General features: G+C 32.9%; 1 protein-coding gene across 6 annotated transcripts in view; it reads right to left on the bottom strand.

Moving 5' to 3' along the window:
• Window positions 1–20,897, bottom strand: part of LOC114337069 (neuroligin-1-like) — a 616,817-nt gene that overhangs the window by 194,636 nt on the left and 401,284 nt on the right. For all 6 annotated transcript variants that reach the window (XM_050650872.1, XM_050650874.1, XM_050650876.1 and 3 more), the window contains exon 3: window positions 10,149–10,366. In XM_050650872.1, coding sequence (XP_050506829.1) covers window positions 10,149–10,366 — 218 coding nt within the window. The remainder of the gene's footprint in view (window positions 1–10,148; window positions 10,367–20,897) is intronic.

A 20,897-nucleotide genomic window follows, 5' to 3' on the forward strand; every position in this document is an offset into this window, starting at 1 on the left:
TTCTGTTTGGAATGATCCAAAAAACCTAAAAAAAGTTTTTTCCATGCAATAAAAATAGTTTTACGAAAAAAACAAAAAAAAAACTTTCAAAAATTTTTGACCACCTTTTGGTCCTGGCAACATGGAAATTTGTTAAAAGGAGTCCTTTTTGAGTAAGATTGTGCAAAAAATCCGAATTAGAATATTTTTCCTAGCGGATGCGCAGTGGCTTTCTGGACTATATAATATTTGCACGAATCTGCCGCACTATATCAGTATATTTCCAACTTCACACGAAATGAGTTATATTTAGTACTTTACAATCATTAAAATGTACATTTTATAGATAAAAACAATGTCAACTAAAGCAGATGAACAGCCATAACGAATGAAACGTAATTACACACCATTATACATCAGATAGAGTTTTGTCCACCAATTCACAAACTTTTTGCGATTGTTATTAATTTAAAATACGAACTCATTTATCACAAAAATAATTAACGATACAGCCCGGTTCGGCAGCCTGGTTATTATTTCTGAATAAATATTACCTCCGATGTTATAATTTGAACAAACCCAAATTAATTTTGTAGTCAAACGTGAATTATTTAAATAGTTCCTATGAAAGAAATGCTGTATTCATGGTGTTCAATTTTCACATGCAACAAATAATCTTATATTTTTCGATGTATTTGTTTGATAATTTTCACCTTATGCTTAAAAGATTCATATGCTAATGCTGAATAATAGTTTCTAGTGCCTAGTTTTATCCCCACAACAAGGCAGACATGTTTAGACATTGCAACAGGAAATTCCCTCTCTTGATTGTTGGCCGTCGAAGGCAACAGATCTCTCAGTAATAACCACTGGTCAACACGCGAAAAGTACGGCGAATCTCTCTCTTCACAGAAAACAGCAGTGCAAATATCTCTCTCTGCTGCCTATTGTCGAATTACGCAAATCTCTTGACTCTGGAAGACAGTCACAGAACACATTCTCTACTCTCTTAATAATAACCGCTTAGTACCGTGAATCGTGCTAAAATACCGCGAATTGCTCTGATTCCGTCTTGTAGTAAACAAACTTTTCTGATTTTTGTTAAATAGTGTAAAGCGAAAACAGTGACGTGTACACATGCATCTGCAAAAACAGAAAAATAATACATCCCGGTTTTTTTCCGCGTTCAACCACCGCAAATGAAAACCTGCTTATGTGAATACCGCGAGTGTATAGTGTATGTGACGATGATTTTGGTAAGTTTTTTTTATAAAATTAATTAGATATGGTCTGTCACAAAATATGAAGGTAACATGTCTGGAACATAATATATTACTACAGGAACTGACCATCGAATGGTAAGAGGCATAGTAAAAATAGACCTCAAAAAGGAACGAAATCGTTTGATAAAAGAAAACTTTGCAAACCTGGACTCCCCCATTAAATAGTGATAAATACCAACACCATATAAACGCTGCTTTAGAAAGAAATATAACTTCAGATGAAAGTATAAATACCTTAAATGAAAACATCATTAGAGCCATTGAAAAAAGTCAACGAAAAAACTATACAAAATAGAAGAGAGATGAAAAAATAAGCCCAGAAATTAGAGAACTAATCAAAACTCGAAGCAAAATGAGAGGAAGTTAAAATACTGAAACACGCGTATTAACAGATATCAAAAAGAAAGTGTCAAAAGCAATCAGAAAATACTTAAGGAATTTTAAAGCTCAAGGCACTAAGAAAACCATAGACGAAAACAAAAGTTTGAAAGTTTTACGAAGGAAATTGAACAACGGAAAATGCGAAATACATAAATTCAAAATGAAAAGGGCGAAATAACATCAAACAGAGAATATTTACTAAATATTGTAGAAGAATTTTAATTGGAACTATATGGGAGTCAAAGGCAAAATCAAAATATTCTGAGGGAAGCGGTTTCAAAGAAAATAATAAACCAAGGCTCCGAAATACTATCAGAGATAACCACTAGCGAAATCCATCAAGCACTGAGAAAAATGGAAAAGCACCAGGTGAAGATGGAGTCGCAATAGAGGCCATTAAAAACAGAAATCACATTATTATAGGTAAAACAAATCTCTTCAACTTATGCCTTCATCAAAAGTCGATACCTGCAAAATGGAAAAACGTAGTAACAATACTTTTGCATAAGAAGGGAGATAAAATAGACTTCAAACATTACAGACCCATTAGCCTGCTAAACCACAAACTCTTTACAAAAGTAGTGACATAAAGAGTAAAAAAGAAAGTAGATTTTTACCAGCCAAAAGAACAAGCTGGATTTCGCAAAAACTTTGGAACAAATGACCATCTGCAGTCAGTAAAGTGTCTAATTGAAAAGTCATTAGAATATTATATAATTAGCCCCTTGCCCTAGCATTCGTGGATTTTCATAAAACCTTTGACACGATAGAGCTGGATAGCATTTTAGAAGCTTTAAATGAATGCTGCATTGACTATCGTTATGGTACACTCATCTAGAATATTTATAAAGAGGCAACAATGAGTGTTAAGATACATGATAAAACCTAATAAATAAGCATAGAACGCGGCGTAAGACAAGGCGGCACACTCTCGCCAAAACTATTTATAACTGTTCTTGAATATGCCTTAAAGATACTCAACTGGGACAATAAAGGGATCACAATAGATAGAGAAAAGTGAAATCATCTTTTTGCAGATGAAATAATCCTTATAACTGATGACCTAGGAGAAGTAAAGGAAATACTAAATGAGTTAGACGATATCTGCTGGAAAATAGGCCTGAAAATGAACTTTATACTCCCGTTACCATACAGAATAAAATAAGAAATGAAGATCTCAGACAAAAAGCCGGTATCACAGATGTTATAAAACGTGTCACAAAGCTCAAATGGAGCTGGGTAGGGCACGTCGCCGGGCTGAAGGATTCAAGATGGAAACCAAAGTTAATGATTTTTTATTTCTGCCTCAATTTCTGATTTCAATATTTGATGTTCTTTTTCATAACTTCTTTTCACTGTAGTATTGTCTGGGTGTAATTTAAAATACGAACTCATTTATCACAAAAATAATTAACGATACAGCCCGGTTCCGCAGCATTATGATTCCTGAATAAATATTATTATTACCCCCGATGTTATAATTTGAGCACACCCAAATTAATTTTACAGCCAAACGTTAAATATTTAAATAGTTGGTATAAATGAAAGAAGCCACTGTATTCATGGTACGTTTGTATTTGCGCAGACTGAGTTAAATGAGATCGTCAAAATTAATTATCTGAGGTTGAGAGCAATTTGTAGAGAGTTAAATGATGTGGATGTATGTAAAATTTTAATGGTTAAACTAAAGCTTCCTATGAAAATTAGAAACTAATTTGAAATCGTTACAGTATGGAATATAGAGAGACGTCAGTTTATTATTATTAAGTTAACTGTAAAACAGAGAAATGGAGTTAGTATTAGTATTAGTTCGAGTGGGAATAAACTGCAACTGTTAATATTGATTAGTTTGTAACAGCGGAAATATAAATTGAGAAATCAGTATGACAGATGTTTGGAAATGTACTTTTTCCGCAAATCGCCAGGAAATTTTGACATTCCTGTCAAAATTTCTTGAAGAAAAAGTCAGGACTTCCTTACTGTAAGGAAATGTCATTTCCTTACTGTAAGGAAATGATATTTCCGTACAGTTGTTAGTGTTCTACATAAATGATAGAAAACACATCGCTATTAAAACCTTGTAAATTACCTTAATCATTAAATTTTCTTTATCTGGAGCTTCCTGGATAAATTTTTCAATTTCTTCCTTCGTTAAAATCTTAGATTTCTTTGCCCTATAACCTTGAGCTTGCCGTTTCAATAAAGAACGAAGTTTTGAGTATGTAGATATATCTACATTGTGTTTAAGTGCAAGGGTTGACTTCAGCATTGAATAATTGGCCCATAATGTTGAAGATTTCATCTTTAAACATAGGTCTAGGAAGTATGCCATTACAACATTTTCTGAGAAAGAACTCGTATTTTTACTCATGCGATAATCCATAAAACGTCTGTATGCATTTTCGTACTTTTCTCTTGATTTCTTTGGCAATAATTCTAATGAAGCAGTATTCACTGCCTCAACCAGCTCTGGAGGAGTCCCAGGAATGGAAATTTCATCATCACCTATCATTTTACTTTCGAGAACACCAGCAATTAAATTTATAAGCGTCAAGTTTGACAATTCAACCTCAATACGTTTCCATAGTAACCCAAGTAATTTTATTAGTAATTTAAAGCACCATTTATTTGGGAATAAAATTATCGCGTTTTTTTTTAAATCAATCAATATCTGTCGAATTTTAAACGATTTGCGGAAAAATAGTATGTTTACCTCGTAGGAAAAGCCACATTCCTGGACTCTGTGTTGCTAAGTCTCGGCTTGCGCCTCGACTTAGCAATCTTCACAGTCGTCCAGGAATGTTAAGCTTTTCCTACCCGGTAAACAATGTACTATTCTTTTTGAAGTTCAGATTGCTGAAAATTTTTTGCTCAATTAGAAATCCAATGAAATCAATTAATTTGTGGTCATCTGATTGAATACAACCAATAAAACCAACATTATACTGAAAACAGATCCCATGGGCTGTTTTCACTCAATCATGTAGCTATGGATACCTACATTTCGTTTCATTTCGATTTTGACATTTCAAATATTCAATATTTCAAAATGTCACGATTTGGTTGTAATACTGATGAGAATATTAATGAAATTATCGAATCAAATATACCAAAGAATACTGTTTACAGTAAAAAATTTGTATGGAAAGCGTTTATGGACTTTTGCAATGATAGAAAATATGAATTAGATGGAAATCGGACGGTGGAAGAATTGGCGTCGATTTTAAAGGATTGGGCTGTGAACATGAGAAGAAAAGATGGTACAGAGTTTAAAGAAGCTACTGTCAAAACCATGTGGAACCTAACAAGTAAGCTTTTACAAGAAAAGTATTATAAGGAAATGAAAGTTATTATTGACCCATTCAAAAATAAAACTCAATAAAACCGTACTTGAACATTGACGAAGAACATCATAATAAAATTATTAACAGCATGCGTAGTGGAAATACATCTTCATCAGTTATAGAAACTAACATGTCTGGATCTTCATTAAATTTTTCTAATTGTTCCTTTGTTAATTGCACATTTAAATAAATTGTTTCTGCTCTGTATTTTTCTTTCATAACCAGCAAAAAATTTTCTATCCGAATAACCCTCGAACATTGATAAATGCTCAAAAATTTTTTAACAACTTTCTCAAGCTTGTTGCTTACAGGCAACAGACCTCCGCCTACGGCGTCGGTCTGTTTCCAAGCAACAAGCTTTCGAAATCTGTTATAAAATTTTTTCGAACAATTATCAATGTCCTTGGGTTATTACTACTGATAATGAAATACTAGAAAACGATAACATCGAGTAAAACTGGGAAAAACTCAAAAGTAACATAATTAACGCAGCAACAGAATCACTTGGAGAGAGGAAAGTAACGAATACCAATATATCAAAAAAGAAAACCCCATGGTTTCGAGAGGAAGTAAAGATAAAATGTGAAGAAAAGAAGAAAGCCTGTTTACAATACAGAACACAACAAACACAACAGGCATACAACCACTATAAAAGAATTAGAAACGAAACAAACACTTTAGCCAGACAAATAAAAAGAGAACACTGGGAGAGTTTCTCAAAACAGATGAAACACGACTTCTACGGAACACAAAAGGAAATATGGAGAATTATCAGAGGACAAAGAAAAGAGATGAACGAACTAATAAAAACGAAACAGATTCAGAAGGAAACTTGGGCAGACTATTTTCGATCTCTGTTTGCTAAAGATAACGATAACGAACCACCAACACCTGAAGTGACAACAAACGAAGAAGTAAATATTGAAGAAGCAGAGGTAACGGAAGCATCAAGGAAATTAAAAAATAGAAAATCACCAGGAGAGGACAGAATATCAAATGAACTCCTAAAGTATGGAGGACAAGACCTGACCAAACAATTATTAAAACTAATCCAAAAAATAATAAAACAAAACAGAATACCACAAGAATGGAGATCAAGCATCCTAATACCTCTCTTCAAAAAGGGAGAAAAATCGGACCCGGAGAATTACAGAGGAATTAATTTATTAAACACAACACTAAAATTAACGACCACAGTGATAACAAACAAACTGAATAAAATTATAACATTAGCAGAAGAACAACAAGGTTTTAGGTCGGAAAGATCATGCACCGACGCACGCTATATTTATAATGAGGCAGATTCAAGAAAAATCGTTAGAATACAACAAACCGTCATACTTATGTTTCGTAGACCTTAAGAAGGCATTTGACAGGGTCAAATTAAAGGACGTTATCCATTTATTGTACGCAGGAGAGGTACCTCCAGGAATAATTAAAACGATCGAAAATATCTACCAGAACAACACAATAAAAGTAAAAGTAGATGAAGAACTAACTGACCCAATTGAAGCTGGCAATGGGATAAGACAGGGAGATTCCCTGAGTCCTCTATTGTTCAACCTGATCATGGACGAAATAATAAAAAAAGTAAGAACAAAAAAGGATACCAGATGGGAGAAAAACAACTTAAAATAATCTGCTATGCAGACGACGCAATACTAAAGTGAAGATGATTTACAACGTCTGCTGCACGAATTTAATATAACCGCTAGAAAATTTAACATGTTAATTTCCCCAAAAAAGACTAAATGCATGGTTATAACAGCAGATCTAATAAGGTGTAAATTAGAGCTGGAGGGTCAAATAATGGAGTTTAAATATCTAGGAATCACACTATGCAGCTACATAAAGCTCGAAACAGAAGTGGAAGATCAGGTGAATAAAGCAAACAGAGCCTCAGGTTGCCTGAATGAAACAATATAGAGAAATAAAAACATCAGAAAAGAAGTGAAAGGCAGAATTTACGAAACAGTCATCAGACCAATAATGACATACGCGGCAGAAACACGACCTGATACAGAAAGAACAAAAAGAATGCTAGAAACAGCAGAGATGAAAACAATGCGAAAAATCGATGATAACACGCTGTGGGATAGTGCTAGAAGTGCAGATGTACGAAGGAGATGCAAGGTGGACAACATTAATAACTGGGTGAAAAGCAGAAGAGTAGAATGGAACGACCACATAAGCCGAATGACAGCAAATGGAATAGTAAGGACGGCGAGAGACGGTTCCCCAATAGGAAGACGATCAGTGGGAAGACCAGGAAAAAGATGGAACGACAACTTACTGGAGGCACATTGAAAAACAGACAGAGTAATGTCTATATAAAAAGAAGAAGAAGAAGAAGTCTATAGCCGCGTTTGGGAGTAAATGTATATGTGCGCGAATTCATCAAAAGTCTTGGTCCTGGGCGCAGCTCAAACGTTATACGGGCTGTGATTGGGTGTTAAAATGATCTGTCAATAATTGTTAAATATGGAGGTTATGGGTAAACAAATGTGGTGTACATTAGATTTTATTGTTGTGAGGACAGAAACAAAAGCAAGTTTATAATTGTAGTGACATTTTAAATAGTTTTTAAAAGCAACAGGTACATAATTGTAAATATTTCAGTATTGTAATTAAAAATTATCTACATAGCTATTTGGAAAATGTAAAAAATAATGTACTTACCTATTAGTAGGTAATGCTTTAATTTACATAATTTGATTACGAAGAAAATTTCTACCAATCTTCATCTAATATATTGTTTTCTTAATCTATGTTTTGTGGTATTTTAATATTTTAATTCCACAAAAATCAAACTAAATTGATTAAATTGATATAAGTAATAAGCAACTGTCAAAAAGTTTGTGGTGTAGACGTTCAGTTGGTGTATCTTCCCACATGACTGATACGTCTAGGTGGATAAATGGTAAAGCGCTTTGAGTTCCAATCGAACAGCCCTATAATACGCGGGTTCGATCCCCAAAGCTTTTTTATTTTTTTATACATTTTATGATTGTATATTATTATATAATTTTTTTTTCAGGAAATCCGTATTTAGTTAAAATTTTTGGCAACAATTATTGTTCAGAAATCATTTCTATGTGGCATTTTTCAATGTGTTTGTGTGGGTTTTATTCTTTTATTTTTTTAATTTTTGGTATTGTTTTAATCAAAATTTTTGGAAAGTAGTAAGTATGTATTAAAATTAGTTTAATATTTAAATAAAATACAAATAAACTGTTTAAAGCATATTGATTTCGTTGAAATCATATAATAGAAGTATAACTCCTTACGTGCGTACAAAGTACACATATTCTTTGTTTAATTTATTATATCATTTAATACTTTTTAACTAGTAGGTATAACCTCAACCCATGTCGAAGATCTTAAACAAGAAAAACAAGAATTGAGTTGACAGAAAGACTGAAAATAAACCGAACAGCAGCGCCACAAAATCAGCAAAAAGTGGAGAAAATATGAAGAAACTTTAAGGACATAATGTCAAAAACTGCAATCGAAAGGATTGGGATGAAAAAAATGGAAAACAGAAAAATGGAAAACATATTACAACTAAAAGAAAAAAAAATATAAAAGACGGAAATGAAAGAAGTAATGTTACAAAAAAAAGCAACCGAAGAAGGAAAAGGCGCTAAAAAGAAAAATATAAACTGAAGAATATAACAGTTAAAAAGCAAGCCAAAAAATTTAAAAGGAATTTTTAAGAAATAAAACCTAAGGACATATGATCTAGCCAATTAGCCATTTTTTAATTAGCGTCTAATACTTTAGAAGGAAGGAAGGCAGTAGAGAGATGGGACTTCTTAGATATAACCAGTTCTTCAAGTTCTAAAGTACAACGTCTTGGGTAATTGAACAGATAATTTGTTATAAATGGTACCAACTATAACAACGAACTGGTACTAATGTACAAAATACTAAATACCGCGTGTCCATCTATATTTTCCCCCATTTTAACTGCCTATAACTTCTAAACGGCTCAAGATAGAAATATGCGGTTTTCGCTGAAATGTTTTATTTCAGTAAAAGTTTTGTCCGAATGGATTAAATTTTTTATATCGCTTTCAAATACGAAAAAAAAATGGCGGATTTTTGAAAAAAACTTTGTTGACTTTTTTTTTAATGAAACACCCAGTATATTTTTTGTAAATTGAAAGAAAGGTCATTCATCTATCCAGCGATATAAAGTTTGTCAAAATCGGTTGTCAAATGACTGAGTAATTAATTTTTAAAATGAGAGGTGCAACTCTCTAACTAAGCAAATTGATATTATGTTATGTGATTTCCACATTGCATCTCTCATTTTAAAAATTAATTGCACAGTCATTTGACAACCGATTTTGAAAATTTTTATATCGCGAGATAGGTAAATGATCGTTTTTTAAATTTTTTAGGTAGATGGCCATTTTTAATATCGCTTTTAAATAAAAAATGGCGGATTTTTCAAAAAAAAAACGTTGTTGACTTTTTTTTATTAAAACACCCAGTATATTTTTTTGTAACTTGAAAAAATGATCATTTACCTATCCAGCGATATATTTTTTTTTAAAATCGGTTGTCAAATGACTGAGAAATTAATTTTTAAAATGAGAGATGCAATGTGAAAATCACAACATAATATCATTTTGCTTAGTTACATGTTATTTAGGTATGTGATATCCACGCTGCACCTCTCATTTTAAAAATTAATTACTCAGTGATTTGACAACCGATTTTAAAAAACTTTATATCGCTGGATAGGTGGATGATCGTTCTTTCAACTTACAAAAAAATATACTGGGTGTTCCATTAAAAAAAGTCAATAAAGTTTTTTTCAAAAATCCGCCATTTTTATTTTCGTAATTGAAAGCGATATAAAAAACTCAATCGATTCATACAAAACTTTTAGTAAAATAAAACATTTCAGCGAAAACCGCATGATTCTATCTTGAGCCGTTTAGAAGTTATAGGCAGTTAAAATGGGGGAAAATATAGATGGACACCCGGTATATAATTATTATTTATATGCGGAAGTTATTTGAGGAAGTATATGAGATGTTATTTTCAGAATTAATATTTTTGAACTTAAAAATGCAAGCAACAGTATAGGTATTCCGTAGGTATCAGCACAAACATTATACATTGTATATATTATAAAATGTTAACTTACCGGTTCTGGGCACGTAGAGGTTGAGGTAAAGGCAGTCTTCACTTTGATTAGCTAAGAGTGGTAAAACTTTTTCTAAGTAGAGTAAACGATTCTTTGGATATTCCAACAGTGCCTCAGATCGATTCCCGATATCGGGAAGACGTTGCGGACATACGGCGCTAAATCGATCTGCTAATCGGGTCGACTTCCACATAGATGGGGTCACAGGTGGCATGTACCTGAAAGAGAAAACATAATGTAAATAAACCAACAGGTGTTTCAAATTCTTGTACATGTCACTTAAAAAAGCTGTGTACCAAGTCATAAGGTTAATTATTATGACATCGTGTAAACATTTAATATTAAGTATAAATTTATTTTGTAGGCTCCATAAGCATCCCAACCATGAAGTACTTCAGCTTATTTTCGACCAACACCAGATGCGAAGGCTCAAGAGGAATAAACCGTTCGAGCTTGTGTAATGTGATAAGTTGTGCAAGGCTTTGTTAGTGTTGTGAATTGTAGCCACAACAAGCACGTGAGAAGTTAGCAGACGTTTAGTAGTAGTCAGTGGCGGCCCGTGAGGTAGTGCCATAGAGCTATGGCACTACCTTGCTAACTATGCAGAAACATATTTTTTATCTTCAAAACTTTTTAATTCCTGTTAATTTTTTGTGTGTATTTCTTTTGATCTTCATAAATTATATAAAATATGGCAACTATGGGCGTAATACAATCCCTGCCGACAGCGGAGCGTATTCGACAGGAGAATCTCCTTAGTGCCGAAGTCAGTACTGGCACGACTAAAGAGAGAAAGATTTTACGAGTATTCTATGTAAGTCACAGAGAAAGAGCTATATTGGACTATTAGTATACCTTAAAATGAGAATCTCTGTGCCGGGCACGAGGGTATGATGTCAGGTCTATTTATTTTGAATTTCTTTACGTGCTGGTTTGTCGCTTCTATTATGTATATTTTCTGTTAAAAAGTTTTTGTATTTATAATTAAACTTTTAGTGCATCATAATCGTGGGTATTTTGATAATATTTTGATTATTTCTCAAGTTTAATTTATTAATTGACAATGAAGATTAGTATCTTAAAAAAATTTTCTGGTGGTTTTTCGCTAGGAAAAAAAACTACAAATGTTATAAGGTGTTGTGGAACTTTGGAGTTAGCTTTAAGAGGTCACGACGAAAAGAAAATTCAGAAAATAGAGGCATATTTAAGGAGTTGGTCAATTTTAGCGCCGAATTAGACAACGACTTAAATGTTCATAATATTCAAAGTACCAGATTTTTCAAAGGTCTACCTTCTCCGGACATTTAGTTGCTTCTAATTTATTTATGTCGGAGAAGTTTTCTGCGTATAAGCATCAGTTTTTCGAATCATTTCTTAATGAAACATGGAGACAATTTTAATTTTTAAGCAAAACTCGGTTTAAAACTAAATTAGAAGTAGGTACTGTATTAGCGAAAAGAATTAAGTACTCTGGGGCTGTTTCGCTATCGGTTTTATTGTAGAGGGAAGGTTTAAAAAGCACATTTGAAGAAACTATTAAACTTTTAAGTATTTTAGTTACCATTCCTATATCAACATCTGAAGCAGAACGCTGTTTTTCGATGTTAAAACATAGTGCTTTAAGTATGCTATCTGCAGAAAGGCATTTTGTAAATTGTATTGATAATTTTAATTATAAAGTCATTGAAAACTTTGCAACCAAAAATAGAAGAATGAACTGCATATATCATAAACTTTAAAAGTGACATTACAAAAATTTGTACATATGTGTGAATAATGAAGTATTATTTTTATAAATTGGTAAATAGAGACTAACTCCTAATAACAATTTTCTAGCACTATCACTATCAGCAGTAAATGCTGGTAGTAGGTTAAGAGGTTTTTATTATTAATTAATTTACGGAACGGTTTTGATCAATGTTGGACAATTGCTTGGCACCTCAGATCAATAAACTTAAGATACATAAGATAAAAGTATCCGCGCATTTTTTTTTTTTAGTTTTTGTTGTCAGTATACCTTTTTTTGACAATATCGTGAATCCGTCACTAAAAATTTTGGCGGCTGCCCGAGTTTTGGCACTACCTTCTTAAAGTGGTACAAGCCGCCACTGGTAGTAGTTAGCAGAAGTCAGTGAAAAGCAGAGTCAGTGCTGTGCTGTGTAGCCACAACATAGAAGTGAGCATTTCATATCAGAAAAAGCTAGGATTGACCAGGTGATATCTAGATTACAAGAAATTTTAAGAAAGTTAGGTTAACTAAAAATGGTGATTAATTTTGTGAATGAGGTGTATTGTATTCTTAATGTTTAAAATAAAAAAAAAACAATTAATTTTTACAACCTTTAAAATAATAGATAAGTATATCTAAGCACATTATTCATTTTTTCTTGTCTATATTTAGCCTATGTAAATTAATATGCTCATTATTTCACCTGTAATATTCCTCTTCTTCTCTTTCTTCAGCCTGTGTTCGTCCACTGCTGGACATAGGCCTCTTCCATTTGCTTTGATCGATTTCTGCTCTTGGCAATTCTCATCCACTGCTTGTCCGCGACTTGTTTGATATTATCTGCCACCTCTTCTGTAGCCTACTGCTCGCCTGTTATCTTTTGGTCTCCAGTTTGATAATCTCTGTATCCATTTTTCGGGATTATCTCGGGCAACATATTCGACCCATTGCCACTTGAGCCTTGTTATTCCTTCTGCGACATCAGTAATCTTTGTTCTTTCACGAATGTCGATATTTCGAATCTTGTCTCTCAAACTAATCCCTAGCATGACCCTCTCCATCGCCCTTTGGGTTGTACTGAGCTGCTGTAAGGTTTTTTTTTGTAAAGGTAATGGTCTCCAGTCCATATGTAGTTACAGGCAAGATACATTTGTCATAAACTCTACGTTTTAGACACATTGGTATATTTTTATTCTTCAAGATAAAACTTAACTTGCCGAAAGCTACCCAAGACAATTATTGTATGCGTCTCTTTATTTCGGCTATTTGGTTTTATTTGCGGATTTTAATGTATGTCCAAGATGTATATAGTGGTCTACATTTTCAAGACTTACGTTTTCAATAACAAGATTAGTTTGTAAATTACTCATTATTTTTGTTTTCTGAAGGTTCATTTTGAGATCTCTTTTACTTGACTGCTGGTTTAACTCCTTCAGCATTTGCTCCAGTTCCTTGATATATGTACTAAATAATAATAGGTCGTCCGCAAACCTCAAATGACTCAAACGTACACCATCAATGTTTAGGCCTTTTTCCTCCCAGTCGAGCTGTTTAAATACATTTTACAATGCTAAGGTAAAAAGCTTTGGTCAAATAGTATCACCTTGTCTAATACCTTTGCCAAGGCGCATTTTTCCAGTTTTTTCTTCTTCATTAATATTGATGTGGAATGTGGCCTGTTCGTAAATGTTTTTAATGAGTGTAGTGTACCGTGAGTCTATTCGAGCATCCCTCAGAGCTGACAAAAAGGACCAAGTTTTAATACTATCGAACGCCTTGTGAAAGTCAATAAATGCCATATGTAAAGGTACATTATATTCTGTGGTGTTTTCTACCATGGTTTGGTTTGTAAGTGATCGTTAGTACCAAACTATTTTCTAAATCGCGCCTGTTTAACTGGTTGATATAAATCAAGTTTTTGTGTTATGCGGTTAGTTATTATTCTTGTTAGCAATTTGTATAAGTGTGACAACAAACATATAGGTCTGTTATTTTCAATATTAGTAGTGTCTCCTTTCTTGTGCAAAAGTATTATTTCGGCGTTTTCTCACAGGCTGGGTATTATTTTTTTCTGTCAGACACTTATTCAGCAAGACTTCCACAACCCCTATAACGATGTTGCCGCCCATTTTTAACATATCAGACGTTATACGATCCTCGCCAGGAGCTTTTTTATTTTTCATTTGTTGTAAGGCATGTCTAATTTCCGAAGAAGTTATTTTAGTGAGAGTTTCCGAGCCGACGTTTAGAATTATTGTTCTATGGTCTGTTCCGGGGTTCTGTAATATTATAACCGGAAATTTAATACCGAGAATAACAAGAGATGAGGTTGTCAAGCATTTAAATAGAATGAAGAATGGTAGGGTTGTAGGATATGATGGAATACCTGTGGAGGTTAATAAGGCTCTAGATGAGATCCAAGAGCATCCAATGTATCACTAGAAAGATAAGACAATTGGTGTAAATTTTTGACTGGTGGCGTTTTCGGTCCATATTTCTTTGAGAACGATGTTACCATTGAGGAAAGAGAACCACTAGGGTAAATATAACTAGCGGATTAGCACATACAAGAACATGTATAAAATAAATGGTACTATGGGATAGACATATTATTAGAAATACAAAAAAGATAATACAATATAACACCTTGGTACGTAATGTAATGACTTATGAAGCAGAGAATTGGATAACAAACAAACAAAACTTATCCAAAATTATAGCAACCGAAGTGAAGTTTATAAAAAAAGCTCTAGATTACCAAGGCTGGGTTGTATTATAAATGAGGAGGCAAAAAGAAAAATCGCAGTAGAATAATAGATACTACGCTACATTGAATACAAACGTTTAATTTGGTATGGACACGAGAGAAGAGGAGACACAAGGTGGATATCAAAGGCAGATCCTGAAGATCAGGAATTAAGTGCACGAAGCCTGAGAGATTGATAATTGCAGGATAAAAAGGACTGAAAGTAGGAAGGCGACGACAGTCGTAGGGACCCTTATATATATATAACCTAAATTAAGTTTACAACAACTACTAGCAAAAGATACTACCTATTCAAAATAGAAAGACCAGAAACACATTCAATTATTCAATTGCATGCAAAGCTGTAATTTATGTCTTCTGCTAAGCCAAGGACTCTTATGAAATCAATACGAGAACGTATAGAGATGTTCATGTTTTTGAAAAATTCGAAATTAAAAAAAAAATATTTTTGACGATATGGAAAATTTTAACAATATGACTTAGAATCATAAACAGTATAATTTTAGTACTCGTAGCACTTTTTTAAAGTGTCATATCCAATTTTGGGCGTTGGAAACTCATACGCATATCGCTCATTTACCAGAACAACGTGACATTTCAAAATATCTGATTTTTGTATTATTCGTTAAATAAATCCGCCGTATTTCATTCTATATACTGAAAAAACGTGGTATCTTTACCATTAAAGTAAACTGAGCTTTGGAGGGACAGAGACAGAAATGATGTGACAACTCATCTTGTAGTGTTGTTTCTTTTGCACACCTCGTTATTTTCGATAGTGTGACATATTAGTTGTGATCTGTTTGGCGTAGGGTAAAGTGCTCTCTGTTTTCACAAACAACGTGACATCACGACTATACCACCCTGTTATTGCAAAGGTAAGCTACAATCAAATGTTTAATTTTATTTCTAAAATGTAACAAAGTTATTTGACTCGTTAATCCAGAAAAAATTCAGTAACATGTGAAGTAGTCTTATCATTGATATCACGTTATTGTTTTAAAAATATTCTTTTTCATAGGTAATATCATAAGAAGAACCAGTGTTGATGATAAACTGGATATTTTTGTTTTGATTATTTGTTGTTGTGCACTTTTTCCAGAAAAATTTTATTATCTCACAGTCTGCTGTGTCATTATATCACGTTATACATAGTATGGTATAGTTAGACCCAAACCCAGACATCCAAAGTGAAAGTTATCCTCCAACATCAAATTATTCTATATGGTCCACATAATGTTCAGAAAAAAGTCACACCATTTTAAGCGTCAGGTTTGGGGGGGAGAGGGGAGAGAAATCTGCAAATTCGTAATTTTTTACGTTTTTCGTCAATATTTCTAAAACTAAGCGGTTTAGCATGAACAACCTTCTGCACAAAATTGTTCTAAATTAAATTTGAAATAAAAAAGGCCCTATGCATAACCCTTCTAAAATGAACGGGTGCAAAGTTACGGAGGTAGTATAGTATAATTGGTCCAAAAAAGGCCTAACCCAGACATCCAAAGTAAAAGTTTTCCTTCAACACCAAATTGTTCTATATGGTCCACATATTGTTCAGTAAAACGTTACACCATTTTGAGCGTCCGGTTTGGGGTGGGGGGGGAGATGGGGGAGAAGTCGGTAAATTAGTAGTTTTTTTAAGTTTTTCGTCAATATTTCTAAAACTATGCTTTAGCGTAACGAATGCTCTGTAGAAAAATGTTCCACATAAAATTTCAAACAAAAAAGGTTCTATACATAATTGTTATAAAATCAACGGTTTCAGAGTTACGGAGGGTGAAAAGTGGAGGTTTTCGATACTTTTTATATGTACCGATTTCTCCCCCCTCTCCCCCCCAAAACCGACGCTCAAAATGGTGTGACTTTTTTCTGAACATTATGTGGACCATATAGCACAATTTGGTGTTGGAGGATAACTTTCACTTTGGATGTCTGGGTTTTTGTAATAGTTATATCATAAATATTGCCCAAAAAATATAAAAAGTATCGAAAACCTCGAATTTCACCCTCCGTAACTCTGGAACCGTTGATTTTATAAGAATTATGTATAGAACATTTTTTGTTTTAAATTTCATGTAGAACATTTTTGTATATAACAATGTTTACGCTAAAGCATAGTTTTAGAAATATTGACGAAAAACGTAAAAAAACTATTAATTTACCGGCTTCTCTCCCATCTCCCTCCCAAACCGGACGTTCAAAATGGTGTAACTTTTTACTGAACAATATGTGGACCATATAGAACATTTTGGTGTTGGAGGAAAACTTTTACTTTGGATGTTTGGGTTAGGCCTTTTTTTGGACCAGGTATACTATACTACCTCCGTAACTTTGGAACCATTTATTTTAGAAAGATTATGCATAGGGCCTTTTTTATTTCAAATTTAATGTAAAACAATTTTGTATAGAAGGTTGTTCATGCTAAACCGCACAGTTTTAGAAATATTGGCGAAAAACTTAAAAAACTACGAATTTACCGATTTCTCCCCCCTCTCCCCCCCAAACCCGACGCTCAAAATGGTGTGACTTTTTTCTGGACATTGTGTGGACCATATAGAACAATTTGGTGTTGAAGGATAACTTTCACTTTGGATGTCTGGGTTATGCCATCTTTTGGATCAACTATACTATACTAATACTAATAAAAATTCACAATGAGCGTTATTTTTGCAGATGGGATCGCGGACTAACAAAATATTCAAGTTAGCATTAGAAAATATATAATAGTGCTGTTGCTGGATCGTCAGATAATAAGGTTGTTAATACTAAACAATAATTCTGATTTTGATAATGTTTTTGGTAAATGAGAATTTTATGAATTTTATTATTTGCTATTGATATAAATATTTTGTAAATAATTAATGTCGTTAATTCCAGAAAACATTACCGCTGCGAATCGACAAGTAGCAGCAATTCATTAGGTAAGTAGATCATTAAGTAGTTCTACAAAGAATATCTCGTTATTCCACGAAGGTAAGTACTTTATTAGTAAAGTTATACAACAACCGCAATCAAGATGTACCTACTAGAAATAAACAAACCAAGACACGTTAACTGGTACAAGGAGCAGTCCCGAAGTCCCGAATCATGATTTACAATGTATAAATTTTGTAAATCATTATTTGAGATTTACAATGTATATACATTGTAAATCATGATTCAGAAGTACTTCTTGAAACAGTTAACGTGACTTGGTTTGTTTATTTCTAGCGCATCTTGAGTGTGAATATAGTATAGTTTGTTATTAATTTTTTTATATTGCAGAACAATATGCATTAAGTAGATTTTTGTTACTGTTTTCACTGGTCTACATATTTTTTTTTATTTTGTACATAGTGATGATTCTGTCAATGATCCCAATTATGAACTAGAAGAGCCAGAACGTAAGACTGAACGTTTTGATGATGATATTGAAAACTGCTGTGACAACATTCTATATTCGACAAAGTACACAGAAATTCCTCCTTCTATATCGATTACTATTGACACTTCAGACAAAGATACTTACCAAGATAAAATATTACAGGACGACTTAAAAAATGTACATTCAACTAATGTAGAGGAATCGATGAAACAGGAACGAAAAAGGAGAAGAAGATAATAAAACAGAAAAGTGAATGGAAGAAAAATGTTGTGGAAATATTAAGAAATAGTGGAAAAGCATACCAATCTCCAAAATCCAGTAAACTTTTTCTGGAACGCTCTTTAAAGTCACCATGCAAAGATACCTGCACGTTTAAATGTCAAGTAAATCACAAAGAGTCAACGGCAACAACTTTTAGCACAATACTGGGCTCTGGGGGATATTGAAAAACAATAATTATTATTGTCCATACTTAGCGAACAACGTCGAAACAGTTGTCCCAAAACATCGTTATGTCAAAGTTGACTCTCATGGATGTGTTGTTCCAAAGCGTAAAAATAATAATGCCTATTTTTAACTGTGTCTGGTATGAAAACCAGGGTATGCAAAAACTTTTTTAAAGACACATTCAGTATTAACAACTGTTCAATCGAAACAGCTTTAGAAAAAAATAATAAATAGGTTTGTTCTAGCATCAGTTTCAAACGGTTTGAAACCATCAGCGAAAAGTCGACCAGGGCGAGTAGAGGGAATAGCACTGGTGACTATTATGTTCTCTCACTGACCAACTGTTTGCTGACGCTTTCTGACTAGTTTGACTGTTTGCTAGAACAAACCTATTATTTCTTTCATGAAGGTTTGTGCCATGGAAATCATAGAAGTTAAATGAAAAAATAAAGAATGGAGTTCGAGAGTTCATAAAAGCAATCCCGAAAGTTGAATTAATTACTTAATACTCATAATACTATTATCTACTTAATTGTTAATTTACAGCATTTTTTTACTTCTGGTGTTCATGAATGATCGTTATCACAATTTATTTTAAAATATTTTATAACTTTCAATAAACATATGAATAAGAACCATGTGTTTTATGTATTTAAATTACCTAAAACCAGAAAATTTTATCCTCTACAATGTTACAAGTTAATTTATTGCACTACTTTCTTTCTATATTTTCAGAAAGAATATGATATATATGTTCATTTTTTTGCATGTTTTAATTCTATGAGTATAATGATAAAATCTAGGTAAAATGACTAATTTTATTCAAAGCTAATAGTTAGTCTATATTCCAATTACAATTTTAAGTAAATTAATTTAGTCATTACCAGTTTATGATTTTTTAAAACATAAAAAGTGCTCTCCTGTAAAATTGTACTTTTTGTGATGTCACGTTGTTCTGGTAAATGAGCGATATATATTTACTATGTATATCATTAAGTCTATACAGATATACGTGACCTACGGTTTAACATCGACCCCTAACGACTAAGTGAGGAGGAGCTGTACCAGACAGATTACGACTTACGACTTCGTGGTTAATCCGGGCCTTCGCAGTGGCGACTTGGCAATATATTTTAATTTTGTAACTGTAATCAAACCCACATAATTCGAAACCCAAGGAGTATATATTCACATCTAAGCTACACTGCCCTGCAAAATTAATCAGATACATAAGTTTATTTTAAGTAAAATTAAAAAGTGAAAAACTGAAACTCCCATAATTGCTTATTATACAGTATATACAGTGAGGACGTTTGAGTTGGAATAAATAATTCATTATCTCCAGAATGGGCGAATTTGGAGAGAAATATTGAGACAGGTCGATTTTATTTTTAAATTATGACTTTTGTCATATATGTCATAATAGTGACGTCATCCATTTGAGCGTGATGACGTAATCGATGATTTTTAAATGAGTGTAGGGGTCGTTTGATAGCTCATTTGAAAGGTTATTTAATTTTCTATTCAGTAATATAAACGTTAATATAAATATTTATACAGGGTGTCCAAAACATTTTGTTTAATTAAATTAATTGAGACAAAAAGAAGAATGTATGTAATTTAATTATTTCAAAATACATTTGAGTGCTGTTATAAAATAAATGTGAATTTCATGTGTGAAGTGCAGAAAGAAATGTCTATTTGACAAATAAACATTGTTTTTCGCTTAAATTCAATGTTAAAACTGCCACTCACCTGTCTCTTAGCAGTTTGAACATTTAATTTAAGCGAAAAGCAATGTTTATTTGTGAAATAAACATTATTATCTGTTTTTTTGACAGCAGTAAAATATATTTTTAATTAAATTAATTGCTTACATTCTTTTTTTTGTGTCAATTAATTTAATAATTTTTTTTTAATATTTATATTACTGAATAGAGAAATAAATAACCTTTCAAATGAGCTATCAAACAACCCGTACTCTTCTTTAAAGAAATCATCGATTGCGTCATCACGCCCAGATGGATGACGTCACTAGTATGATATATATGGAAAAAGTCATAATTTAAAAATAAAAATCGACCTTTCTCAGGATTTCCCTCCAATTCGCCCATTCTCGAGATAATGAATTTATTCCAACTCAGACGTGCCTTCAGAGACTTCTTAGTACCTTAACTAATCACTGGTATCAGCTACTATAAGCATGTAACCGGTCTCTACGGTGCTAGTGCTTCATACGGTCGAGTATTACGTTGGAGAACTATTGGTGGGGAACCTACTCGTTCCAGTAAATTGAGTAAATTGGATTGCTTTCTATTTACTCGACTGGCATGAACACTCATAGAGAGTACTCGACTAGAATATAAAACACCAATTGACACAAGGAGAGTACTAAAAGTCAGTACTGGCACTGGGTTTTAGTCACTCGTACGAGCCTTTACA

Source organism: Diabrotica virgifera, chromosome 5, assembly GCF_917563875.1.
Source record: "Diabrotica virgifera virgifera chromosome 5, PGI_DIABVI_V3a".
Lineage (NCBI taxonomy): Eukaryota > Metazoa > Arthropoda > Insecta > Coleoptera > Chrysomelidae > Diabrotica > Diabrotica virgifera.